This window comes from Mustelus asterias, chromosome 1 (genome assembly GCF_964213995.1).
Source record: "Mustelus asterias chromosome 1, sMusAst1.hap1.1, whole genome shotgun sequence".
Taxonomy (NCBI): domain Eukaryota; kingdom Metazoa; phylum Chordata; class Chondrichthyes; order Carcharhiniformes; family Triakidae; genus Mustelus; species Mustelus asterias.
The window spans coordinates 168,429,644-168,457,030 of record NC_135801.1 but is presented as its reverse complement, the minus strand read 5'-3'; the positions used below and the strand labels follow the sequence as shown (position 1 = coordinate 168,457,030).

The window sequence follows — 27,387 nt, the reverse complement described above, 5'->3', positions numbered from 1 at the left end:
TGCCCCAATTAGAGCTCCAGCTGAAATCACATAACTGACGAAGATTAGAAATCAAATCTGGAGACACTCCACCTCTTTGTACAGTTGTTCCACAACTGGCAGTGTGTTTGCTTATAGCTAAGCTTTTGGTTAACTATTTAAGAGAATTTATGAAATACTTCAATCTCTTAAAGTGACAGAATTGAGTCAGAGCACTCCGTAATAGACTATCAGGATGGCCTCTGCTGCTTTCCCCCTCTCAATATTTTAGGGCAGAGATCTTCTAAAACACCATTCCCTTGGCCAGCCTCATGCAAAACCTCTTGCTCAGCTAACTGAGCATCCATGTAAAATAAATCTGGCAAAGATCTTTCATGAGGGATCTAGCAGAATTCTATTGCTGTCTATATGATTAACATTGTCTTTAATTGATAATCCTCACTAAGTTACAGGTTTAAATGCCTATGACACCATGATAATATACAAAAAGATGTGCCACCTAATCATCCTGCCATTTATGCTTAAGCTTTAAGCATCTACATTATGCTGGAGCAATTACTGAAAAAGGAACGAGCTGAAAAGTCAGTCCCTAACAAGGAACTCAGAAAACAAGGAACACTCATGAACACAAATATATTAATTGTGACCAGAAGCAAAAATGTTTACATTGTCAACAAACCATAACAAGAACAGTGTAATAAAACCTTGTTCACATGAAAGAAATAATTTTCATGAAGCCTTCAGCGTACCATCAATCTTTACAATAATAATGCACAGTAAAAGTCTCTTGCAAATACTTTTATGTCAGTAATAATTTAAATTTGTTGGGTTGTTAAAATAAGTATGTAAGAAAATTGGTTTGAGCAGATACTAGGATAAAGCATTTTAACACAGTTTTCCTTTGGCTTAACGAAGGCCGAGCACTACATTAAAAGAGAAACCCATTTGTCATTCTTACCTAGAAATGCATATTTCTTTTACTTGTTGAGGAGTCAACGCGAAGATAAAGTACTTTTCCTGGAATCGCTGAATGTTTGATGGCACTGAATTAAAGAAAAAGTAAAAGGCCCATTAAACAATCCTTAGATAACACAGGGGTGGAAATAAACTGCACTTTCAAAAGGCCTTTGATAAGGTTCCCTGTAATAGATTAATGAATAAGGTCACCTTTCTACAATCTTTAATAATTTGCAAATTAGATTTGCCAGGAAGGTTCTGCGGTGGTGTATTTTGGCCACAGAGTTAGGGTGGAGAGGCTGAGGTTGTTTTCCTTGGTGTGAATGGAGATTTGACAGAGATACACAAGATTGTGAAAGGAAGATAGACAAAGAAAAGCCATTCCCATTAGCTAATCTTATAAGATTTAATGCTCTGGGCCAAAGGTACAAAGGGGAAGTGAGGAAGAACTTCTTTGCACAGCAATTGGCAAAGCCCTTGAATTCACTGCTTAGGAGGGTGGTGGATTTCCTATTCTATTCTTTCATGGGATATGGACATTGCAGGCTAGGCCAGCATTTATAGCTCATCCCTAATTGCCCCTGAATTGAGTGGCTTGCTAGGCCATTTTAGAAGGCATTTACGAATCAAGCACATTGCTATGGATCTGAAGTCACATGTAGGCCAGACCAGGTAAGGATCATAGAATCCCTACAGTGCAGAAGGAAGCCATTCGGCCCATCGAGTCTGCACCGACCACAGTCCCACCCAGGCCCTATCCTGTAACCCCACATATTTACACTGCTAATCCCCCTGATACTAGGGTTAATATATCATGGCCAATCAACCTAATCCGCACATCTTTGGACTGTGGGAGGAAATCCAGGCAGACACGGGGAGAACAGGGGAAATGGCAAACTCCATACGGACTGTGATCCAGGCCAGGAATCAAACCCCGGCCCCAGGCGCCGAGGCAGCAGTGCTAACCACCATGCTACCCTCAATGACAGATTTCCTTTGCTAAAGGACATTAGCGAACCACTGGAGAAAATTAATGATTTCAAAAAGAAATTGAGTAGGCACTCAGAGGAAATAAGTTGCAGAACTACAGGGATAGATAAACTGGGACTGAATTGCTCTTCAGATTTGATGGCCTCTTTCTGTGCCATATTGACGCTGTCAGAGAACGTGAAGTTGGGGACAAACGGCAAATTGGATTGCCAGTTGGCTTTAGAACAAAAAGCATAGAGTGGGAGTCAAGGATGGCAGAGTACAGAAATTGGGAAATGATGTCCCACTGGGATCAGTGCTGGCACCATGGTTCTTCATAATTTAGATTAACGATTTGGACTTTGGAATCAAAAATACAATTACTAAATTTGCGAGTGACAGCAAATTGGGAGGTGATCATCAATACTGTGGAGGGCTGTAATAAATTCATAGAATCATACAATTCCTACAGTGCAGAAGGAAGCCATTTGGCCCATCGAGTCTGCACTGACAACAATCCCACCCAGATCCTCCCTATCCCCGTAACCCCACATATTTACCCTGCTAGTCCTCCTAACAGTAGGGTCAATTTATCATGGCCAATCAACCTGACCTGCACATCTTTGGACTGTGGGAGGAAACCGGAGCACCCGGAGGAAACCCACGCAGACACGAGGAGAATGTGCAAACTCCACACAGACTGTGACCTGAGGCTGGAATTGAATCCAGGTCCCTGGCGCTGTGAGGCACCAGTGCTAACCACTGTGCCACCGTACCGCCCTCAAATTACAGGAGGGCATTAACAAACTTGCAGAATGGGCAAGTGATTGGCAAACGAGATTCAATACCGCTAAACATGAGGTAGAAAATCTTAATGGGAAGAATAGAGAGGTCACATTGCTTAGAAGGTGCAAAGGGGTAGAAGAACAAAGGGATCTGGGAGTACAAATACACCAATCACTAAAAATTGCAGCACAGGTTATCAAGGCCCTAAAAACACCTCAGCTTTATCTTGAAAGCGATAAGAATTGAAACTCAGTGAAGTCATGCCAAACATATATTGAATGTTTGGTTAAAATCATGCTTAGGAGTATTGTGTGCAGTTCTGGTCACCATATTATAGAGGGGCACTGAAGAGGATGTGGAGATTTACATGGATGATACCAGATATATACATCGGGAAAAGATTGACAGACTGGGCCTCTTCCATCTTGAGAAAAGGCAGCAGAGGGTGACCTAATAGAGGTGTTTAGAATTATAAAAGGCTTCACTGAGTGGATACTCAAGGGAAAAGGCATAACTCAATAGATGATGGGAGTTCAAAAGAAAATTCTTTACCCAATGAGAGTGAGAATGTGGAACTCACTACCACAGGGAATGGTTGAAGTAAAGAGTTTAGATGCACCGAGGGAAAGATAGATAAGGGAGAAGGGAATAGAGGGTTACGATGACCAATTTCAATGTGGAAAGTTGGGAAGAGGCTCAGGTGGAGCAGAAACAGGGACATGGACAAGCTGGGCCTATGCAATCAGATGGAAAAGAAAGACTCCAGCTTGACTTAAACTGATATTAGGTTTGCCTCCAAGTTAAAGGCTGAGAGTTGAAGACCCACACTGACTTCACCACATATTCTCGGCTAACAAGACATTATAGGACTGCTGCATTGTCCAAAATGCTGTATCCTGGATGAAATGGTAAAACAATAACCATGGCAACATCATCAACAATAGATGAACTGACATTTTGTCCGAATATCTCATGGATTCTTGTTGCAAGCCATATTTACCTCGGTAATTATGACTGCACAGCAGGATTCATCCAATGTGCCCCAAAAGCATGGTGAGGCACTATATGAACTCAAGTTTGCTTCTTTCTTCAGCAGACATGATGTGAACGAATGAAACACAGTTTCATTTGGTCCAAAGAGAGTACGAGTAGCAAAATGCGTAAAATGGAATATTAAAAAACTCCCTCCTCTCGTAAAGACATTCACTGAATCCTGTTAAGGGAAGGATTCATAACTACTAACAACCCCCTGATACCTCACTCAAGTGGCCATTCACAGGACAGGTCCTGTGGTATGGAGACATACCACAGGACCGGAGATGGTAAACAGTAACTATCAGAAAACCATCCAACTACGGAGATGATCATAGTTGATCCTAAACTAATCGTCCCTAAAACCCATGTTCCCAACATTTGAAACTCTGGCTGACTTTTCCTAGATCTAAACCAAGGGCAGTAATTATAGCTTGAGATCAGGATCAAACTAGAGATCTCACTGGATTGCACAGCTCAGTTTCACACTGGGCACTATACTCATCCCACTGAAGGAGCACAACAGTGGAACTTAGTACAGATCTACACCCTTAGCCTGTAAGATGGTTCATCACCTCTACACATGCCTCAACAAGAAAGATTCAGTGAGGCACCTAATAATTGTTAGCTGTTCAATGTCTAAAACTTTTGTTATCAGTATGCTCATATAAAGCGTAAAGCACACAGTCTTGCTCACTCCTGTCTGTAGGATCACACCACCAGGTTGATGAATAATAAAAATACACAATTAGCTGATTCTAAAGATCTCCATTTTTACTTCGGATAAGATGTTGGGGTGGCATATCTGATCATTTCCAAGAATGCACCTTCATTATTCAATGCTCAGTTAAGAAGAGCCATTTAAAAGAAACTAATTTTCACTATTAGAAATTTCTGAGCTTCCCCAATAACTTAATGGATTACACATTAGCTGCGATGTCCTTTAGAAATAGGTAGTTTATTAGTGTGGATTGCCAAAGTTCACACATGCAAAAATGGTCATTTGGTTAAGGCACTTGAAGGCTGCCAGAGGAAATGTAATCCGGCATCAAGCTACCCTTCAAGACAAAAACATAAAATAGAAACTCCCATCATTTTAGCAGTTGCCAGTAACATGTTGAGTATTGTAAAATCAGGACTAAATACTCCAGTAAAATGAGTTCAAAATACATGTTTCTGGATTACATTGTAAATCTAATGGTTCCCCTTATCAGAATAGAGCCTGCCATAAATACCAAAAAGCTCCCAAGCTTCAGCTATAATGCAGGATGTTCATGAGGAATTCGATCGCCAATGTCAGTCACAGGTGATTGCTTCTTGAAGCTCGTTAATTCAGTTAGTTTTTCTGTATACTGCCCTCTCAAAAATCGTGGAACTCCCTTCCTAACAGCACCATGGGTGTACCTACCACACAAAGACCGCAATGGTTCAAGGTGGCGGCTTATCACCACCTTCTCAACGAAAATTAGGGATAGGCAATAAATGTTGGCCTAGCCAATGATGCACATCCCAAGAATGAATAAAAATAATTTTCTAGTTTAACAATAGTTTCCAAGGGTTGTGATTTGTACACATTCATACTTTCCAAGTTCCTCCTACATCAAATTACTTCCATTATATAGAGCCTTTAACACAGCAAAATGTCCCAAAGCACTTCTCAATTTGCAATAAGGTGTTAATACTTGGTTAGGTGATCTCAATAAGGTGAAATATGGGCATTAAAGATGACCTCAATATCCTCATGTTCGAGGGGATTGAAAAAAAAAAGAAAAAGAAAAAAGAAAAATGGTACCAGCCAATATTGATAACTAATCAATGTGGAAAGTGTGCCTCCAGACATATTAGAACAAGCTCAATGCTGATATCCCTTCAGGTTGAATTGCAGGTTCTCAATTATCATCAACCCATGTAACATGAAGGATTGCCAGTTGATTCCTGGACGATATTTTCCCTTTCCTAGCCCAAGCTTTAGTCACAACAGCTGAAGTAATAAACTAAAGTCAACTAACAACATGGACTAAAATTGAACCTGTGAACTCCTGGATCTGTACTGTTTAATTCCACTTAGGATAGTGACCTTACCTACTAATCTAGTAGAGCATTACTTCATGCTGGAAAGTCACATTCTCTGCATATATTCCAAATCCTTACATTATTTCTGAACATGTCAAGAAAACATGGATGAGTTCTATTAGAAAAACATGTCCTCTTGTTCTGTATTGCCTTGCTAGAGGAAATAATTTTGTTGCAATTACTGTATGAATCCCTTTCATCAGTTTAAAGATCTCCACTGAATCACCTCTCAACCTCTAAACTCAAAAGAACAGAGACCCAGGTTTATATGCAACCTGCTCTCATAATATAATCATTTATGCTGATATGATTCTGGTGAATTTCCACTATACTACTGCCAAGAACAATGCATCTTTTTCAATTTTTTTTGTGTTCTAAATGAAATGGTACTACTGTACCCCAGGTGGAGTCTGACCAAATCTCTGCAGGACTGAGGCACCACTTCCCCACTTTTCAACTTCAATGCTCTTGAGATCAAACCTAATGTTTTGCGTAATCCATTCATAGGATGTGGTCATTACTAGCAGCATTTATAGCCCATCTCTAACCGCCCTTGAGAAGGTGGTGATGAACTGCCTTCTTGAAATGCTGCAGTCTTAATTACTTTGTATCTATGCAGTACCTTTGAGTGATCAGTGTACATGGACACCTAAATTAATTCTCTCCCTATTACAGAAACATTCTGATCTGCCATTCCCTATGCAACTTATTTTAAAAATTAGAAAGCTAGAATGTGTGTGTTTTCTCCTAAAATGTGTTCATGGTGAAATAGACAGTGGATTGGATTGGATTGCCTCACTGGCAAGTTTGAAGGTGGGATCATTCCTGCGATTTGAAACATGTGCCCTATGTGAGCCATGTGTAGAGTATAGGGCGAGGTTTAACTTTCTAAACACAGCACATAAATGAAAGAATATTTGAATTAGGAGTAGGAGGCTGCTCAACCCTTTGATGGTGTAATTCTCGGTGGAAACACCAATGAGTCCAACCAATGTGTTAATCATAAAATAGAATTATCTGTAGGTCAAATAAAGCACAGAATTCAATTTTCTGACAATGGGAACTCAATGTTGGGATAATTTCCATGTCCCGAACTCTCAGTGTGAGAATGACAAGTATACTAGCATATTTGACTTAAAGGTCAATTAATGGCCAGTTCCATCGGCAGATCGCCGATGTTGGAAGACCAACAGCAAGCTCTTCAGCAATGAAAGAACTGCAGCCTGCTACCGCTGTCAAAGAGAGAGAGAGGGCACCTCAGGATCAAGGCTCTCTCAGAACTTTTATGATCCTGCAACCTAAAAATGGTCACAGCTGCCAGAACAACACCATGATGGGGAATTTCTCCATAGGGAGTTATTTGTAAGTCAGATGTAGGGAAGAGCAAGGGCTATTTATGCTTATATAATGATAATGAAACAAGGTTTCCCAGTCTGCCGCTGCAAAACTGCCATCTTCCTCTGGTTGTGTTTTGGCCGCTGCAGGGACCATGCTTGATGACTGCAAAATTCTGGTACAGGAGAGGGTCTTCAATAGGGTGGCCAGGTAACCATCTCTAGTGTCTTAGAGAGATGTGTTCATCCGTTAGAAAAAAATCTCAATTACAAGGGAGGAAGTGTTAGGTTTTTTAGGAAACATTAAGACAGACAAATCCCCAGGGCCGGATGACATCTATCTGAGACTCCTCAGGGAGGTGAGAGATGCAATAGTTGGGCCTCTAACAGAAATCTTTGTCTCTTCACTGGACACAGGTGAGGTCCCAGAGGATTGGAGGAAAGCAAATGTGGTCCCATTATTTAAGAAGGGTAGCAAGGATAACCCGGGTAACTATAGGCCGGTGAGCTTGACGTCAGTGGTAGGGAAGTTGTTGGAGAAGATTCTTAGAGATGGGATATATGCGCATTTAGAACTGAATAATCTCATTAGCGATAGACAGCATGGTTTTGCACGAGGGAGGTCATGCCTCACAAATTTGGTTGAGTTTTTTGAGGATGTGATAAAAACGATTGACGGGGGAAGGGCCGTGGATGTTGTTTATTTGATTTTAGTAAAGCGTTTGACAAGGTCCCTCATGGCAGGCTGGTGCAAAAGCTTAAATCTCACGAGATAAAAGGTGAGCTAGCTAGATGGGTGGAGAACTGGCTTAGAAGACAGAGGGTAGCAGTGGAGGGGTCTTTTTCCGGTCGGAGGTCTGTGACTAGTGGTGTTCTAGTGGTTAGAGCTTCGAAAGCTTGTGTGGCTTTTGCTACCAAATAAACCTGTTGGACTTTAACCTGGTGTTGTTAAACTTCTTACTGTGTTTACCCCAGTCCAACGCCGGCATCTCCACATCATGACTAGTGGTGTTTCGCAGGGCTCTATACTGGGACCTCTGCTGTTTGTGATATATATAAAAATGATTTGGAGGAAGATGTAGCTGGTGTGATCAGTAAGTTTGCGGATGACACGAAGATTGCTGGAGTTGCGGATAGTGATGAACATTGTCAGAGAATACAGCAGGATATAGATAGGCTGGAACATTGGGCGGAGAAATGGCAGATGGAATTTAATCCAGATAAATGCGAAGTGATGCATTTCGGTAGATTTAACGTAAGGGGAGCTATACAATAAATGGCAGAACCATCAGGAGTATAGACACACAGAGGGACCTGGATGTACAAGTCCACAGATCCTTAAAGGTGGCAGCACAGGTGGAGAGGGTGGTCAAGAAGGCATATGGCATGCTTGCCTTTGTTGGACGGGGCATAGAATATAAAAGTTGGCATATGATGTTGCAGCTGTATAGAACGATGGTTAGGCCACATTTGGAATACTGCGTCCAGTTCTGGTCGCCACACTACCAGAAGGACGTGGAGGCTTTGGAGAGAGTACAGAGAAGGTTTACCAGGATGTTGCCTGGTATGGAGGGTCTTAACTATGAGGAGAGATTGGGTAAACTGGGGTTGTTCTCCCTGAAAAGACGGAGGATGAGGGGCGATCTAATAGAGGTGTATAAAATTATGAAGGGCATAGATAGAGTGAACAGTGGGAAGCTTTTTCCCAGGTCGGAGGTGATGAACACAAGGGGTCACAGGTTCAAGGTGAGGGGGGCAAGGTTCAACACAGATGTCAGGGGGACGTATTTTAGACAGATGGTGGTGGGGGCCTGGAATGCACTGCCAAGCAAGGTGATTGAGGCGGACACGCTGGGATCGTTTAAGACTCATCTAGATAACCACATGAACAGACTGGGAATCGAGGGATACAAAAGAATGGTCTAGTTGGGCACATGAGCGGCGCAGGCTTGGAGGGCCGAAGGGCCTGTTCCTGTGCTGTATTGGTCTTTGTTCTTTGTTCAAATACCTGGCCCAGCCTCTTGGAAAATAGACGGATGGCTTGGTGATGTCAGCAAACCAGCACACCAGCCAGCAGCTGGAAATTCTAGGTCTATCCATCTCTGGAGCCAATCAAATATTCAGCCCATGGAACCAACATACTGAGTACAAACAATAAAGAAAGGTTAGACAATAGGGAATTTAATACAGCCCTTCTGGAATGTTCTTGTTTCAGATTGATGAGCTGAAATTTTAAAAAAATACGTTGTCCTTGAAAGGACCAATAACTTGATTGGCTAGAGCTAAAAGGTTACTGAAGATTAAACATGTGTGCAAGTGTGTCCAAACTTACCCAGTTCAATCTCCATAGTCTGATCTTTGTAACACTAAAAATGTTTATTTTCCCACCGAGCATATGAAAAACAATTAATCACAAAGACTAATTTTACTTCTCTTCTGAGTATTAGTGTCATCTCAGGAGATTTCCAATACTGTATTGAGACTTCTTATAACAAAGAAAAACCTGAAGCTTAAATAATCTAATTGTAACATTCATTTAATGATACCAATCATTGATCAACATTAGAATCCCAGGTGGCTATTTTCCAAGTTAAAGCTTCCTGAGCAAATGCTGGCAAGGTTTTGACCGGCTTTCCAGCAGGACTCTCAGGATAACCATTATAAACAGAAACTCCCGCTCTCAGCTGGGGACACTGAACAAACTACAGCATGTCAGATGGTGGCTCGGCTGAGGGGAGTTAACTCAGCATGCACCCAAGGAAACCCTTGGCTTAGTCGAACAATATATGTGGCTTTTGTTGCCTGCAAAATAAGGCCACATAGATTGTGGTGGTTAAACTGAACGAGTGCGCATTCTGCAAACTCTCAGTTATGATGTCCATAGTCAAATAACTTACTAACTATGGGCGACACGGTAGCACAGTGGTTAGCACTGCTGCTTCACAGCTCCAGGGACCTGGGTTCGATTCCCGGCTTGGGTCACTGTCTGTGTGGAGTTTGTACGTTCTCCCCATGTCTGCGTGTGTTTCCTCCGGGTGCTCCGGTTTCCTCCCACAATCCAAAGATGTGCGGGTTAGGTTGATTGGCCATGCCAAAATTGCCCTTAGTGTCGTGAGATGCGTAGGTTTGAGGGATTAGTGGGTAAATGTGTAGGGATATGGGGGTAGGGCCTGGGTGGGATTGTGGTCGGTGCAGACTCGATGGGCTGACTGGTCTCTTTCTGTACTGTAGGGATTCTATGATTCTATGAACACGCAAAACACTATCACATGAGCAAGGTATTTGAAGAGCCATCATCTTGCTGTCTTCAGGAAAAAAGGGTTAGAAATAGAATCTCTACAGTGCCAAAGGAGGCCATTTGGCCCATAGAGTCTGCACCAACAACAATCCCACCCAGGACCTAGCCCCATCACCCCGCGTATTGACTTGTTAGTCCTGACATAAAGGGGCAATTTAGCATGGAGAATCAACCTAACCCACACATCTTGGAGTATGGAAGGAAACTGAGCACCCGGAGGAAACCAGATAGGTTTCCGGTAAGGATATGCAACACCTCCTCCACCATCATCCTCAACACCGGTGCCCCACAAGGTTTCCTCCCCTAGTCCAAAAGATGTGCTGTCTATATACATTGGCCATGCTAAATTTTCCCTTAGTGTACCTGAACAGGCGCAGAGTGTGGCGACTGGGGGATTTTCACAGTAACTTAATTGCAGTGTTAATGCAAGCCTACTTGTGATGCTAATAAATAAACTAAACTAAAAATTTGGTATGTCCACTACAACTCTCACCAACTTCTACAGATGCACCGTGGAAAGCATTCTTTCTGGTTGTTTCATAGCTTGGTATAACTCCCATCTATCCAAGACCGCAAGAAACTACAAAGAGTCGTGAACGATTATGCAATACCTTATAATACCCTAGCTATGACTGTAACATTACATTCTACACTCTCTCCTTTCCTTCTCTATGATGCTTTGTCTGTATAGTGCGCAAGAAACAATACTTTTCACTGTATGCCAATAAATGTGACAATAATAAATCACAATACCCACGCAGACACAGAGAAGGTGCAAACTCCACACAGTCACCCAAGGTCAGAATTAAACCAGGTCCCTGGCGCAGTGAAGGAAGCAGTCCTTACCACTGTGCCACCGTGTCGCCTCAAACAGTATGCAGAAAGGTATGCAGGAGTTTTTGTGCTCTGCTGAAAGTATTTCTTTACTCAATTATTGTAATGTTTGAACATTAAAACTCACCTAGACTTGTAGGTTTAATGAGCACGTCCAACACATCATAAAAGGGTATGCTTTTCAGCTGGACATCTGGATGGACAGGATGGATGGAAGGAGAAGCCTCTTGCATTTCGATATTCGGTTTAGTCTCATGCAGCAACACAGAGCTAACCAATGGAGATGAGGTCTGAGGTGTGGCTGATGTGGATGCTGAAGAATGCGCAATGCCAGAGGTTAACTCAGAGTCAGCCGAAAGATTATTGTCCAAAGAGAAAACAGAAGACTTTATGGCTGACAAGTCAGCAAGACTTTCAATAGTTCTAGGGAAACGCCGCCTGTAGAGTTCCTTAATCTTGATCTGAACAGCTGGACTACAGCCACTCTTTAACAGGTGGAGTGCTCTTACAAGGAGCTCATGTTTGCGACCACTTTTGTTACGACCAGCAAAACCCAACAACACTTGAAGTTCTGAGACACGAAAACTGGAAACCATATTCTGAAAGAAAGAAAGAAGCAATCATAGAATCATAGAATCCTTACAGTACAGAAGGCAGCCATTCAGCCCATCGAGTCTGCTCTGGCCACAATCCCACCCATGCCCTATTCCCATAACCTCACATATTTACCCTGCTAATCCCCTGACCCTAGAGTCAATTTAGCATGGCCAATCAACCTAACACACACATGATTGGACTGTGGAAGGAAACCCACGCAGACACGGGGAGAATGTGCAAACTCCACACAGACGGTGACCCGAGGCCGGAATTGAACTCGGGTCCCTGGTGCTGTGAGGCAGCAGTGCTAACCACTGTGCCACCTACACCGTGCCCCCAACCTAAATATTTTCATCAACCCCAATGTTCGGCCTTAGTAACTTTTTAAACCTATCATTCTTAATCCTGAGAAAATTAACAACTTGCAAATTAAGTGTTTTTGCGGTCAATGCTGTCTGCTACAGTCTACGTAGAAGCTGTTTTCTCAAAACTGGAAAATGTTGGAATCTGTTTAGCTTTGTCACAACTATATAGGTTTCACATTAGGAAAATGACTACCTGCATTCCTTTAATAAATTCTATTCCAACACATAGGTAAACATATTAAATTAAATTTAAAGCCTTTTCCTGTCATTGAGAATTAAAATGGGAACATTTCAGCATTCAAGCCGACTGACAGGTGAGTTTTTCTTCACATTACAATGATAAAATAAGGTTTGTTTTAAACCCACACCCCAGAAAATAAAACTAACCAACATTTTTGACAAGCCACTGGTGAATCACTGACAGAAGAAATGCTAGACCATAGAAAGATCAAGGTCCATCAAATTTCTACTACCCTGGAGCCATATGAAACAATGGCAATGGAGCTGTTGACTAATCATAGCATTTAATCGCCAATTGGTCTAAAACAAACACAAACATAACACAAAAGGAAACCCCCAAGGATAGACTGTATTGAGAACCATAGATCCAAAGTCACCTTATTCTTTTCCACACGTCTCACTCTATCCTAAAAAGTATTTTTTGAAATAAATCTAATTCTTATTTAAATCTATTAATACTAATCGCTTCTTCGATCTCTCCAGGTAACCTGCCCCTCATGGTTTATATTTTTGCCCATTTCTGTAGGAGGAGAGAAGTTAAGAATGAGTAAGGTAATCAGAACTTACTTTGAGTGTTACTTTTTGTACAGTCCCTTTGTTTGTGAAATAATGTAATTCACTGATTCATATTTGATCTCACCTCAAAATGTTTCAGACTGTCTTCAGATGGGATAGAGCAATGCATGTAAAGGGATATACAAAAAATATGACATCCAATTTAAATCATAAGAGGCCAAAAGAGAAAATGCTGGAAAATCTTTTGGATTCAGATTCCAGCATCTGCAGTAATTCGCTTAAATCATGAGGGTTTTGTTGTTACATATTTGGGTCTTATCAATTAAATACAGGAAAATCTCGGTTATTTAGCATGCTTCGAGTGTAAGAGGTGCCAATTAATCAAATATGCCAGTTAACTGAGATGCAAGGCGAGTTTTAAGTTTTCATCCAATGAAATAGCTCCAGGATGATCATGTGGATATTGAGGTCTCGAGATGTGCAGGATGGTGTGAACTGGCTGAGCTGCAATGAGGGCAGATGGTGCTACAGACCATTGGGAGGCTGAGACCAGACCACCAATAAATATCATTGGTGAGTTTGACATCTCCAATCAAAAAACAGCCCCAACCAGATGCCTGGTTAATAGAATCCAGTTGGTAGAGTATTGGATAACAAAAAGGTTATTGTAATCAGTAGCAAAACTACTCTGCTCAATATTGTTTACAGGAGTGACCAGCCAAAAGAATATCTACAACAAAGAAACTTTCAACAAGTGCTCATAAAAGTGCAGTGCTGCATATGTAATATAAATGCTTTTGCGAGCAGCACTCCCAATATATGAACAAAGTAATCAGAACCTACAATAAATTGGAGAGGACATGGGGTCAGAAGTTCATGCAAGGTCAATTAGTGCGCCAAGATTGCAAACAGTTTGGTTTAGCCTCAGACAGTGGCCAAATAGGGAGCTGAAATTGGTGGTGAGAACACAGAACTGGCCACGGCATCTAAAGACGTTGGGAAAACAAGCCAAAACAAACCAATGTTTAACCAGAAGAAATTGTGGTTTACCAAGGGCTGGACATCAGAACAACAATCTACCAACAAAGGCACTGAATGGGTCAAGAGGTGATGGTGAGGTATTGTCAACCTACATGTGGAACCTGATACTGTGTCTTCAGACGACGTAATCAAAGGGCAGCATGTGGATGAGAAATAGCATGGGGACAAGGATAGATCCCTGGGTGACTCCAATGACGACAGTCCTGGGGGCATTGGGAAAGGAAAGAACAGAAGTCATTGCAGGAGATTATCTGCCTGTGACTGGATATTCCAACGTGAAACCATAAAAAGACAGCTTCACTCAGCTGGCTATCAGAGATGGCAAATGTAATTACATCTGTTAGTCAAGCTCTTCCTATATGTTAAAAGCAGACCTTTTTTATGATAACAATGTATTTGCCCAACTAACTTGCAAACAACTATATCAAGCTCTCTATTCCAATGAGAGTATACTTCTTTCATCATAGCATTACCATGCAAATTCCAGGATAGAGCAATTCTAGCAGTTTCAGGCTACTAACTCTAGCAGACTGGGCTTTAGCAATCTCAACATGAATCAACTCTCCAACCTGAAGCAAACTCAGAAAAGTTTACTTATTACCTGTGACTAGACCATACAAACATATGAAGTTTAAAGTTTATTTGTGTCACAAGTACACTTACATTAACACTGTAATGAAGTTACTGTGAAAAGCAGTAAGAGCAGGAGTAGGCTTCTCAGCCCCTTGAGCCTGCTCAAGCAGTCAATAAGATCATGGTTGATCTGATTGTAATTTCAACACCATGTTTTTATCCCTGATACCCTTTCACCCACTTCTTAATCAAAAATCTATCCAGCGCTGCCCTAAAAACATTCAAAGACTTTGATGCCACTGAATTTTGAGGAAGAGGGCTCCAGAGATTCACAAACCTCAGAAAAAAATTCCGCCTCTCTTAAATGAGCAACCTCACATTTTTAAACAGTGATTTCTAGATTCTCTGACAAGAGGAAACATCTTCTCCACCTTATTAACACCCCTCAGTATCTTAAAGGTTTCTATCAAGTCGCCTCTTACTCTTCTAAACTCTAGTGGATACAAACCTAACCTCTCCAATTTCCTCACAAGACAACCTGCCCATTCTTGGTATTAGTCTCTTAAACCTTCTCTGAACTGCTTCTAATGCATTTACATTTTTCTTAAATGAGACGACCAATACTGTACAAAATAAAAGCAAATTACTGTGGATGCTGGAATCTGAAACCAAAAGAGAAAATGCTGGAAAATCTCAGCAGATCTGGCAGCATCTGCAAGGAGAGAAAAGAGCTGATGTTTCGAGTCCAAATGACAAAGTTTGACAAAGGGTCATCTGGACTCGAAATGTCAGCTCTTTTCTCCCAATACTCTACATCTATGCTGGACTACTAAGCCAATACTGTTTAATGTTTGATAATACACATTTAAACCACTACTTGAATCTAGTCCATCAATACCAATAACCAACCTGTAACCCCAATATAAATGGGTCATTTTTCACAATAGATTGAAAAATAGACTTCACTGATAACCTAGTGAGAAAATACAATTTGACATCTATTCGTTGCAAATGTTGTTTTTTAGTACTAAACATATTTACATTAATTGCAGTCCGGTCCCACTATGGAGGCTCTTCCTGCTTTTCCATCAGCTCACCATTAATATATTTTCACAAAAGAACTGTTTAGTGGAATTAAATTGATAGTGGTATATTTTTAGGATTATGTCACTGCCATCATGTTCATACTTACATTGCACCCAGTTGGTCCCAAATATCATCTACCGCTTTCAAAATCAGTTGGCTTGACCTAACAGCAGACATCCCTTATTTGGATTCAAAACATCCAATCAGATTATGACACTTGAAATTTGACTATTTAAGTGTAAAAAAACCTCCCGCAGGATCTGAAGTTTAAAAAAAAATAATTTCATAAAGTAAACTTTACAAGATTAATTTGCCCCAAGGTTAAGAAGCCGAGGTGGTTGGGAGAGGGGCAAGACAGTTCAGATGCGTGTATAAAGGGAAGTGCTTTATGAGCGAAGTTTTTTTTGAAATGGTCGTCCAAAAGACAGCTGACCTCAACATTACGGAAACTTCCGGAAAAAAAACGATTATTTTTTTATTTTTACTTGAATAAATCAGAAACATGAACTGATCTTAACATCAGAAGATTCCTCGCCTACAAGAGGCCAGTCCAGAAATTATGGCGAAAATACCACAAAGCCTCCACATTAAAATTTACCGAAACCACGTTTTAGACAAAAGAGAACAAGTTTTCCCCGGGGGGGGGATAGCATCGCTGAAATTGCAGCGCTTCGAACTAAATTCTGAAATCACGAGTCTTAATTGCCTGAGATTGGGTGAGAAAGCATTGGTGAAGAAACTGCCTGGTGAGAGGGAGAGGCTCCTGAGAGAAAAGGGAGGGAATTGTCAGCTCACAGGCCTGTGGGCCGGACCCCCAGCTCCGACATTCCCTATCAGCACAGACCGGGTGAACCGTTTCAGACACATTTACCGGCGGTGACCGATTTAGTAGTTTTGGGGGGTGTTTTTTTTACAAAAAAGACTCGAATATCTCGGGACGCTTCACTGATCGGGACAGCTCCTTCCTCACGGTGTGTGCGGCCACCCCGCGGGGCGCGCCGTTTCCAGCTGGGCGCGCTCTGTGTCTCCCTCAACCCCCCCGTTCCCGCGCTCTCCCTCCCACTCTATCTCCCTCTCCCTCTCACTCACTCACTCAGCCACTCACCCTCAACTCGTCAAAATCCGCCATCTTTCGGCCCATCCCATTATGCACTGCGCCGAGGTCACGGCCGTCACTGGAGCCATGACGTCATGACGTCCCACCTGGCCGCACCACCCCCCCTCCCTCCTGACTCCTCCAAAACTTGCTAAGAAGCCTCACAACACCAGGTTAAAGTCCAACAGGTTTATTTGGTAGCAAAAGCCACTAGCTTTCGGAACAGGCTGCCCCTTCGTCAGGTGGATGGGAGTTCTGATCACAAACAGGGCACAAAGACATAAACTCAATTTACATGAATAATGATTGGAATGTGAGTCTTTAAAGCTAATCAAGTCTTAAAGGTACAGACAATGTGAGTGGAGAGAGCATTAAGTGGAGATGCCAGCGTTGGACTGGGGTGAACGCAGTAAGAGTTTTAACAACACCAGGTTAAAGTCCAACAGGTTTATTTGGTATATTGGGTTCATGTCACACTATCCGTAACCCCCACAACTTGCCTGGATGTGCAAAGTCTCACTAGCTGTCCTGTCTGGAGACAATACACATCTCTTTAACCTGTGCTTAATGCTCCCTCCACTCACATTGTCTGTACCTTTAAGACTTGATTCGCTGTAAAGACTCACATTCCAATCATTATTCATGTAAATTGAGTTTGTGTCTTTGTGCCCTATTTGTGATCAGAACTCCTACCCACCTGACAAAGGAACAGCCTGTTCTGAAAGCTAGTGGCTTTTGCTACCAAATAAACCTGTTGGACTTTAACCTGGTGTTGTTAGACTTCTTACTGTGTTTACCCCAGTCCAACGCCGGCATCTCCACATCCAAAACTTGCAACAGTGCATCTACTGGTCACTCATTCTGCTATCAGCTCACCCTCCAGAGTGAATTTATTTGATTTATTATTGTCACACGTATTAGTATACATTGAAAAGTATTGTTTCTTGCACGCTATACAGAGAAAATATACTGTTCGTAGAGCACAATTTTCATTTATGCACATCACTGGCTGAAGTCCAACAGGTTTATTTGGTAGCACAAGCTTTCGGAGTGTCGCTCCACCTTGTGCTACCAAATAAACCTGTTGGACTTTAACCTGGTGTTGTGAGACGTCTTACTGTGCCTACCCCAGTCCAACGCCGGCATCTCCACATCATCACTGGCTGGCCAGGCATTTTTTGCCCATCCCTTGTTGCCTGAGGCAGTTGAGAGTGAACCAGATTACTGTGGCTCTGGAGTCACATGTAGGCCAGACCAGTAAGAACGGCAGTTTCCTCCCCTGAAGGGCAGTAGTGAACCAGTTGGGGTTTTCCGATAGTCAACAATGGTTTCATGGTCATCAGTAGATTCTTAATTTCAGATATTCTAATTCAAATTCCACCCTCTGCATAGCGGGATTCAAACCCTGGTCCCCAGAACATTGCTGAGTTTCTGGATTAGTAGTCTAGTAATAATACCTTTAAGCTATCGTCTCCCCTAAGTTGGTCAGTTGAATGTTTTTTTCCACTCAGACAAGACTGGATGGTAGTTTAGAGGGGAGGCGATGGCCCAGTGGTCTTATCGCTAGACTATTAATCCAGAAACTCAACTAATGTTCTGGATTTGATTTGATTTGATTTAGTATTGTCACATGTATTAGTATACAATGAAAAATGCTGTTTCTTGCATCCTATACAAAGCATACTGTTCATAGAGAAGCAAAGGAGAGAGTGCAGAATGTAGTTTATAGTCATAGCTAGGGTGTAGAGAAAGATCAACTTAATGCGAGTAGGTCCATTCGAAAGTCTGACGGCAGCAGGGAAGAAGCTGTTCTTGAGTTGGTTGGTACGTGACCTCAGACTTGTGTATCTTTTTCCTGACAGAAGAAGGTGGAAGAGAGAATGTTCAGGGTGCTGGCTGCTTTACCGAGGCAGCAGGAAGTGTAGACAGAGTCGGTGGTTGGAAGGCTGGTTTGCGTGATGGATTGGGCTGCATTCACAACCTTTTATAGTTCCTTGTGGTCTTGGGCAGAGCAGGAGCCACACCAAGCTGTGATACAACCAGAAAGAATGCTTTCTATGGTCCATCTGTAAACGTTGGTGAGAGTCATATCTGACATGCCAAATTTCCTTAGTCGTCTGAGAAAGTGGAGGCATTGGTAGGCTTTCTTGACTATAGTGTTGGCATGGGGGGGACCAGGACAGGTTGTTGGTGATCTGGACACCTAAAACCTTGAAGCTCTCGACAATTTCTACTTTGTCCCCATTGATGTAGAGAGGGGCATGTTCACTACGCTTCCTGAAGTCGATGACAATCTCCTTCATTTTGTTGACATTGAGGGAGAGATTCTGGAGAGACATCCTGGGGATCCAGGTTCGAATCCCACCACAGCAGATGGTGGGATTTGAATTCAATAAAAAATATCTGGAATTAAGTCAATCTACTGATGACCATGAAACCATTGTCAATTGTCGGAAAAACCCATCTGGTTCACTAATGTCCTTCAGGGAAGGAAATCTGCCGTCCTTACCCAGTCTGGCCTACATGTAACTCCAGAGCCACAGCAATGTGGTTGACTCTCAACTGGCCTCCAAGGGCAGCTCGGGATGGGCAATAAATCCTGACCAACCAGCGATGTCTATGTCCCATGAATGAATTTTTAAAAATATGTATTGGAAGTACTAGTTGAGGATGTTTTAAGTGCAAATAAGATACTTAAAAAAATAAATTTGGAGAAATGCATACTTAAGTTTCCAACTTTGGGTGACCCAAAGAACGTGAAATGTGGACAAATGTCCGGGTATGTCCTGTACACACAAAAAAAGACAATTCCAACCCAGCCAATTACTGCTACATCAGTCTACTCTTAATCAGCAGCAAAGTGATGGGAGGTGTCATTGATGGTGCTATCAAGCGGCACTTACTCGACAATAACCTGCTCACCGACGCTTAGTTTGGGTTCCACCAGAGTGACTCAGCTCCTGACCTTATTACAACTTTGGTCTGAACATGGACGAAAGAGCTGAACTCCAGTGGTGAGGTGAGGGTGACTGCCCTTGCCATCGAGGCAGTGTCTGACTGAGTATGGCGTCAGGTAGCCCTGACAACATTGAAGTCAATGGAAATAAGAGGGAAAGCTCCACTGGTTGGAGTCATACCTAGCACAAAGGAAGATGATTGTGGCTGTTGGGAGGTCAATCATCTCAGTTTGAGTACATCACTGCAGGAGTTCCTCAGAGTCGTGTTCTAAACCCAAACATCATCAGCTGCTTCAAAATCAATCATAAGGTCTGAAATGGGGGTGTTTGCTGATCGCACAATGCTCAGCACCATTCAAATCTCAGGTATTGAAGCAGTCTGTGCCTGTCTTCAGCAAGACCTCGACAACATTCAGGCTTGGGCTAAGAAGTGGCAAGTAACACTCATGGCATATGAGTGCTACACAATGGCCATCTCCAACAATAGATAATCCAATCATCTCCCTTGGCATTTATTGACATTACCATCACTGAATCCTCCACTATCAAATTCTAGGGATTACCATTGACCAGAAACTGAACTGGACCAGCCATATAAATACCGTGGCTACAAAAGCAGGTCAGAGGCTAGGAACCCTGCAGCGAGTAACTCATCTCCTGATTCCCCAAACCCTGTCCACCATCTCAAGGCACAAGTCAGGAATATGATGGAATACTCTCCACTTGCCTGGATGGGTGCAGTTCCAACAACACTCATGAAGCTTGACACCATCCAGGACAAAGCAGTCTACTTGATTGGCACCTCATCCATCAACTTAAACATTTACTCAATCCACCACTGGTGCACAGTAGTGTGCACCAAAATGCACTGCAGCAACTCACTAAGCCTCCAAACCCATGACCTCCACCACCTAGAAGGAATAACAACATTTGCAAGATTCCCTCCAATCCACACACCACTCTGACTTGGAACTATTCACTTTCAAAACTCTGGAACTCCCTAAAAGCGCTTGTGGTGTTCCGACACCGCATGGACTGCAACGTTTTGAGAAGTTGGCTCACCACCACCTTTTCAAGGGCAATTAGAGATGGGCACCAAATGCTGGCCTTACCAGCGATTCTCACATCCATGAAAGAATTTTTTTAAATTGTCAACACAGTTTATGACAGTGAGATCAGTGCCCCTTGCATATCAGCATTTTCAGGCAAGAATGGGAGAAAATTAGACAATAAATAAAACTTCAGAGCACATAGAGTCCTAAATGAGCAAAACAAACGTGAATATTGGTGGAAGTAAGTTGGGTTGCAAAGATAGTGTGACATAAAATGAGCAGATTTACGTGGAAAAATAGCAAAAGAATGATACAGTTCTTTTTAAGTTTGAGATTTTAAAGGCTACAAATATCAACACTCAGTCTTTAAGTTATAAATCCCTGACAGTACCACATTCTCAAGGTCACACCACAGATAACACAAATCTTTTTTTGAGAAAAGCGAGATAATAGATTCCAAACAAACTGAAATGAATAGAGTTTATTTGAAGATTTATAACAAAAGTTTTAGGAAGATATGTAACAAAAGTGATTATCTTTTACAATAAGAGCAAATAAGCAAAATTTGTAATGAACTCAGGGTTTTCAAGTCATTGAAATTTATAGCATGGAGACCATTCAGCCCATTGTGCCTTTGCCAGCCCTTTGAAAGAGCTATCCAATTAGTGCGAAAGTGCTCTTTCCCTGTAGCCCAGCAATTTTTTTAATTTTCAAGTCTCTATTGAATTCCCTTTTGGACAAATGATTAAACATTTAAAACTGCTAAATATTTATAAATATTGTAGACTGTTATTTTTAAGTAATTAACTCCAGATTATCGGGCACTGAATTTGAAGCCACCACAATTATCTTCAGTGCAGTTGTTACTCATGTATTAATTGCATCATATTGTTGTTGTCAATAGGAACTACAATCTCCCGCATGCAGGTGCAGCCGCAGACTCCACTTTATTCAGCGGGATCAAAAAACTGCGCGATTGCGTTTCCATCCTCGGACCTGACGACGGCAGCAGCTCCAGGTGGCCCGCAGTGTTACTTCTGTGGGGGGGTGAAACACCCTCGGCAGCGATGTCCAGCTAAAGCGGTATTGTGCTCCGGCTGTGGCAAGAAGGGACAATATTCCAAAGTATGCCGGACCAAACCTCCCTCCAAACACAGCAGTGCGGCGTGTGACTCCCCGGAGCTGGCCTCCTTGTCTTCTGCGTCTTCGAGGTCTTCCACCACGTGCGATTCCAGGACGTCGCCATTCCTAACGACGGAGTCGCAAGACACGTGCGACCTGCAGGGGCCGCAGGTTTTGGCACCATTGTCCACGTGCGACCTATGGGGGCAGCCATTTTGGTCGGCACCGTCCGCAAATGACCAGCAGGGGCCGTCATCAACCAACTCAGCTGCCTGCAGTTGCACCTACAAACCAACGGTGGTGTCAATCATCCTGGACCAGGCCAAGCCGGGGCGGCACGGTAGCACAGTGGTTAGCACTGCTGCTTCATAGCTCCAGGGTCCCGGGTTCGATTCCCGGCTCGGGTCACTGTCTGTGTGGAGTTTGCACATTCTCCTCGTGTCTGCGTGGATTTCCTCCGGGTGCTCCGGTTTCCTCCCACAGTCCAAAGATGTGCAGGTTAGGTTGATTGGCCAGGTTAAAAATTGCCCCTTAGAGTCCTGAGATGCGTAGGTTAGAGGGATTAGTGGGTAAAATATGAGGGGGTAGAGCCTGGGTGGGATTGTGGTCGGTGCAGACTCGATGGGCTGAATGGCCTCCTTCTGCACTGTAGGGTTTCTATCTGTTCTATTCTATCTTCTAAGCCTCACAGACTCGACAAGTCCATGATGGACATACAGGTAAACGGACGCCAGATTTATTGTTTGTTTGACAGCGGGAGCACGGAGAGCTTCATTCACCCCGACACCGTTAAGCAGTGTGGTCTCCAAATTCGGACTGTCAAGCAGACAATTTCGATGGCGTCAAGGTCCCAGTCTGTCACCGTGCTAGGGAGCTGCGTGGTCAACCTGACGGTGCAGGGCACGGTTTACGAGAACTTCAGGCTCCTTGTGTTACCGCACCTTTGCGCGCCGATACTCCTAGGACTAGATTTTATGGTCCACCTGAAGAGTGTAACCCTGCAGTACGATGGGCCACTCCCTCCACTTTCAGTGGGAGATCCGCAGCCTCTAAATTGCCCAACGCGCTCCACATGTAGTCTCTCGACGCTCAGGATTACCACACCCTCCCTATTCCAGAATCTCGTGCCAGGCTGCAAGCCCATCGCAACAAAGAGCAGGCGTTACAGCGCTGAGGATCGGATCTTCATTCGATCTGAAGTTCAGCGGCTCCTCAAGGAAGGGATCATCCAACCTAGCGCTAGCCCTTGGAGAGCGCAAGTCGTGGTGGTTAAGAATGGGAACAAACCCCGGATGGTCATAGACTATAGTCAGACCATTAACAGATACACGCAGCTGGATGTGTATCCCCTCCCGCGCATATCTGACATGGTCAATCAGATTGCGCAGTACCGGGTGTTCTCCACCATCGACTTAAAATCTGCTTACCACCAGCTCCCCATTCGCCCAGAGGACCGACAATACACGGCCTTTGAGGCGGATGGTCGCCTGTACCATTTTCTAAGGGTTCCCTTTGGTGTCACGAATGGGGTCTCGGTCTTCCAGCGTGCTATGGACCGAATGGTGGACCAGAACGGGCTGCGGGCTACCTTCCCGTACCTGGATAACGTCACCATCTGCGGCCATGACCAGCAGGACCACGATGCCAACCTTCTTAGATTCTTACGCACTGCATCTCGCCTGAATCTGACCTACAACAGGGAGAAGTGTGTATTTCGCACGCGCCGCCTAGGTATCCTCGGATACGTGGTGGAAAACGGGGTCCTTGGCCCTGATCCAGACCGTATGCATCCCCTCCTCGAACTCCCCCTGCCCACTAGCATCAAAGCACTGAGAAGATGTTTAGGCTTCTTCTCATACTATGCACAGTGGGTTCCCAATTACGCGGACAAAGCCGTCCGCTCATCAAGTCTACCTCCTTTCCCCTAACAACAGAGGCTCGCTTAGCCTTTGCAGGAATAAAAGCTGACATCGCGAAAGCCACGATGCACGCTATCGATGAGTCCATCCCCTTCCAGGTGGAGAGTGATGCATCTGATTTCGCCCTGGCCGCCACACTTAACCAGGCGGGCAGGCCCGTCGCCCTTTTCTCTCGCACCCTCCAAGGCCCTGAAATTCGGCATTCGGCGGTGGAAAAGGAGGCCCAGGCCATTGTGGAGGCCGTTCGGCATTGGCGCCATTACTTGGCGGGAAAACGGTTCACTCTGCTCACGGACCAGCGGTCCATGGCGTTCATGTTCAACAACACGTTACGGGGTAAGATCAAGAATGATAAAATCTTGAGGTGGAGAATCGAACTCTCCACCTACAATTATGATATCATGTACCGTCCCGGGAAGCTCAACGAGCCCTCGGACGCCCTGTCGCGTGAAACATGCGCTAGTGTGCAGGAGAATCGATTACAGGCTCTCCACAATGACCTCTGCCATCCGGGGGTCACTCGGCTCTTCCACTTCATAAAGGCCCGGAATCTACCCTACTCGGTGGAGGATGTCAGGTCCATAGCCAGAAGCTGCCAGGTATGCGCGGAATGCAAACCGCACTTCTACCGACCTGACAGGGCACACCTCATTAAGGCCACTCGTCCTTTTGAAAGACTGAGTGTGGACTTCAAGGGCCCCCTTCCCTCGACAGATCGGAACGTGTACTTCCTCAATGTGATTGATGAGTACTCACGATTCCCTTTTGTCATTCCCTGTTCTGATATGACCGCTGCCACGGTTATCAAGGCATTACGGGATCTTTTCACCCTGTTCGGTTACCCCTGTTATATCCACAGCGATAGGGGCTCGTTGTTCATGAGCGACGACTTGAGACAATACCTGCTCTCATATGGAATTGCCTCTAGTAGAACCACGAGCTACAACCCAAGGGGTAACGGACAGGTTGAATGAGAGAATGCTACAGTCTGGAAGGCTGTCTTACTGGCGTTGAGGTCTAAAGGTCTTCCAGTCTCCCGTTGGCAAGAGGTACTCCCTGATGCGCTCCACTCCATACGCTCACTCCTGTGTACGGCAACCAACGCTACTCCTCATGAGAGAATGTTTTCATTCCCTAGGAAGTCTTCCTCTGGGACCTCATTACCGTCTTGGTTGACGTACTCAGGACCTGTCCTCCTGCGGCGGCATGTTAGGACCCGCAAGTCCGACCCTTTGGTTGAACAGGTCCATCTCCTCCACGCCAACCCTCAGTATGCCTACGTGGCATATCCTGACGGGCGAGAGGACACGGTCTCGATTCGAGATCTGGCGCCAGCAGGGGGCTTGGAAACCCCTGTCGCTCCCACACCCCCAGTTAGGGACCCCCCGACCATTATCTCCCCTCCTGACACGGCGCGGGCAGTATCGGGACCACCACTTAACCCTCTTACTCCCGTGTACAGCTTGCCTGAGTCCAGGAGATTGTCGCCACTTTGAGGCATGCCCGAGTCCAGCGGATTGTCACCACCTCGTGGTCTACCGGCCTGTGAGGAACTGGAGGAGTCACTGGACACCGCCTTGGAGAGAAGGTCACCGCGATTGCCTGAACCGGCGTCATCGCCGGTGTTGAGGAGGTCACAGCGACGGTGCGGTCCCCCAAACCGTTTGAACTTATAGACAGATGAACAGTTGTTCTGTGTTTTGTACCCCGCCGGCCTTTGTTTTCAAAGGAGGGGTGAATGTGGTGAACCATTGTTGGTTACCACCAGGAGTGCTGAGCCATGGTCTGGCCAGTACTATGAGTCTGTAGATATGTTACTGTTGGAGTTAGGGTTGGGCTGTTCTACCTGTTAATATAGTCCTATGGTACACCCCAGTTGGCTCCGCCTCCTGGGAGAGGTATAAAGGTCACTGCTCTGCCTGGTGACCCTTTAGTCTGGGATTGTATATTGTATATAGTAGCTCCGTTATTGTTGGCAATAAAAGCCTTTATTTCCCGGGTACATCCTGCCTCCCGTGTGATTTATCGCGCATCAGTTCCCTCCAACTATACGTTAGGAAGACTGAAGTCATTGCCTAAAATACATTCTGTCCCTTCATTCAGGTCATTAATATAGATAGTAAATAGCTGAGGTCCCAGCACTGATTCCTGTGACAGGCCACTGTTCAGTAGTTTCTTGCTAACTTCAAAATGATCCATTTGTCTTAACTCTTTGTTTCTGATTAGTTAGCCAATCTTCCATCCATACTAATATATTATCCCCAAAGCCATAAGCTCTTATCTTGTGCAATAACCTTTAATGTGGCATCTTATCAAGTGTCTTTTGGAATTTCAAGTACACCACATCTACTGGTTCCTCTTTACCCACCCCACTTATTACTTCCTCAAAAAACTTTAACACATTTTTTAAACACTTTCCTTTCATAAAGCCATGTTGGGTCTTCTTGATTATATTATGATTTTTTAAATATCCTGCTACTACTTCCTTTGTAATAGATTCCTGCATTTGTCAATGATAGATGGTAGGCTAACTGGCCTACAGTTTCCTGTTTCTGTCTCCCTCCTTTCATGATTAGTCATCTGTAGTTTTCCAATTTGCTGGGACCTTTCCAGAACTTAGAGAATTTTGGAAGATTGCAATCAACGCATCCACTATATCTGCAGCCACTTCTTCTAAGACTCTTGGATGCAGACCATCAGATTCAAAGGACTTGTTAGCCTTTCATCCTATTAGTTTCCCTAGTTCCTTCCCTCCTTTTCCTCTTGATTTTCTACTATTCTTGGGATAATTTTAGTCTCTTCTACCAAGAAAACAATTATAAAATACTTGTTCATTTCCTTATTTCTTATTATTAATTCCCTAGACTTATTATCTAAGTAGTTTTCTTCCTCTTCACACACTTGTAGAAGCTGTTACCAGCTGTTTTTATACTATTTATTAAATTTTATCTTTATTTTATATATTATATTTTTATTATATTTATATTTTATATAAACATTTATAATATATATTCTATCTTCTTGCTATTTCTTGTCATCCTTTACTGGTTTCTAAAATTTCTGGCCTACAACTAATCTTTGCAGCATTGTATACCTTTTCTTTCAATTTGATACATTCTTAACTTCCTTATTTAGCCATAGCAGGGACTTCTTGTAGAATATTTCTTTCTCAAGGAATATATTTTTGTTGAGAGTTATGAAATATTTCCTTAAATGTTTATCAATACTTGTCCACTCTCTTTCCTTTTAATGTATTCTCCCAGTCCACTCTAGCCAACTCTGTCCTCACACCTTTGTAATTGCTTTTATTTAAGTTTCAGACGCTAGTTTCAGACCCAGGTTTCTCATACTCAAACTGAATGTGAAATTCTAACATGCTGTGGTCACTCTTCTTGATCACTTGCTGTGAGATCTAATTAATCTTGCTTGATTACGCATTATCAGGTCTGTTCCCTGTTTGGTTCCACAACATATTGTTCAAAGAAAATGTCCCATATACACTCTATAAACTTGTCCTAAAGACTACCTTTGCCAACTTGATTTGTCCAATCTATATGAAGA

At 43.4% G+C, this 27,387-nt stretch overlaps 1 protein-coding gene across 10 annotated transcripts in view; it reads right to left on the bottom strand.

Annotated features, from left to right (window-relative positions):
* Positions 1 to 16,847, bottom strand: part of pias2 (protein inhibitor of activated STAT, 2) — a 53,779-nt gene extending 36,932 nt beyond the window's left edge. For 3 of the 10 annotated variants that reach the window (XM_078222688.1, XM_078222722.1, XM_078222715.1), the window contains exons 1-3: positions 16,786 to 16,847; positions 11,390 to 11,861; positions 938 to 1,022 (exon numbers count right to left, since the gene is read on the bottom strand). In XM_078222688.1, coding sequence (XP_078078814.1) covers positions 938 to 1,022; positions 11,390 to 11,861; positions 16,786 to 16,821 — 593 coding nt within the window. In that variant the 5' untranslated portion in view covers positions 16,822 to 16,847. Of the gene's footprint in view, positions 1 to 937; positions 1,023 to 11,389; positions 11,862 to 14,113; positions 14,225 to 15,786; positions 15,860 to 16,785 lie in introns of all 10 variants that reach the window. The other 7 variants (XM_078222698.1, XM_078222663.1, XM_078222707.1 and 4 more) reach the window with 5 other exon arrangements.
* Positions 16,848 to 27,387: the final 10,540 nt, after the last annotated feature.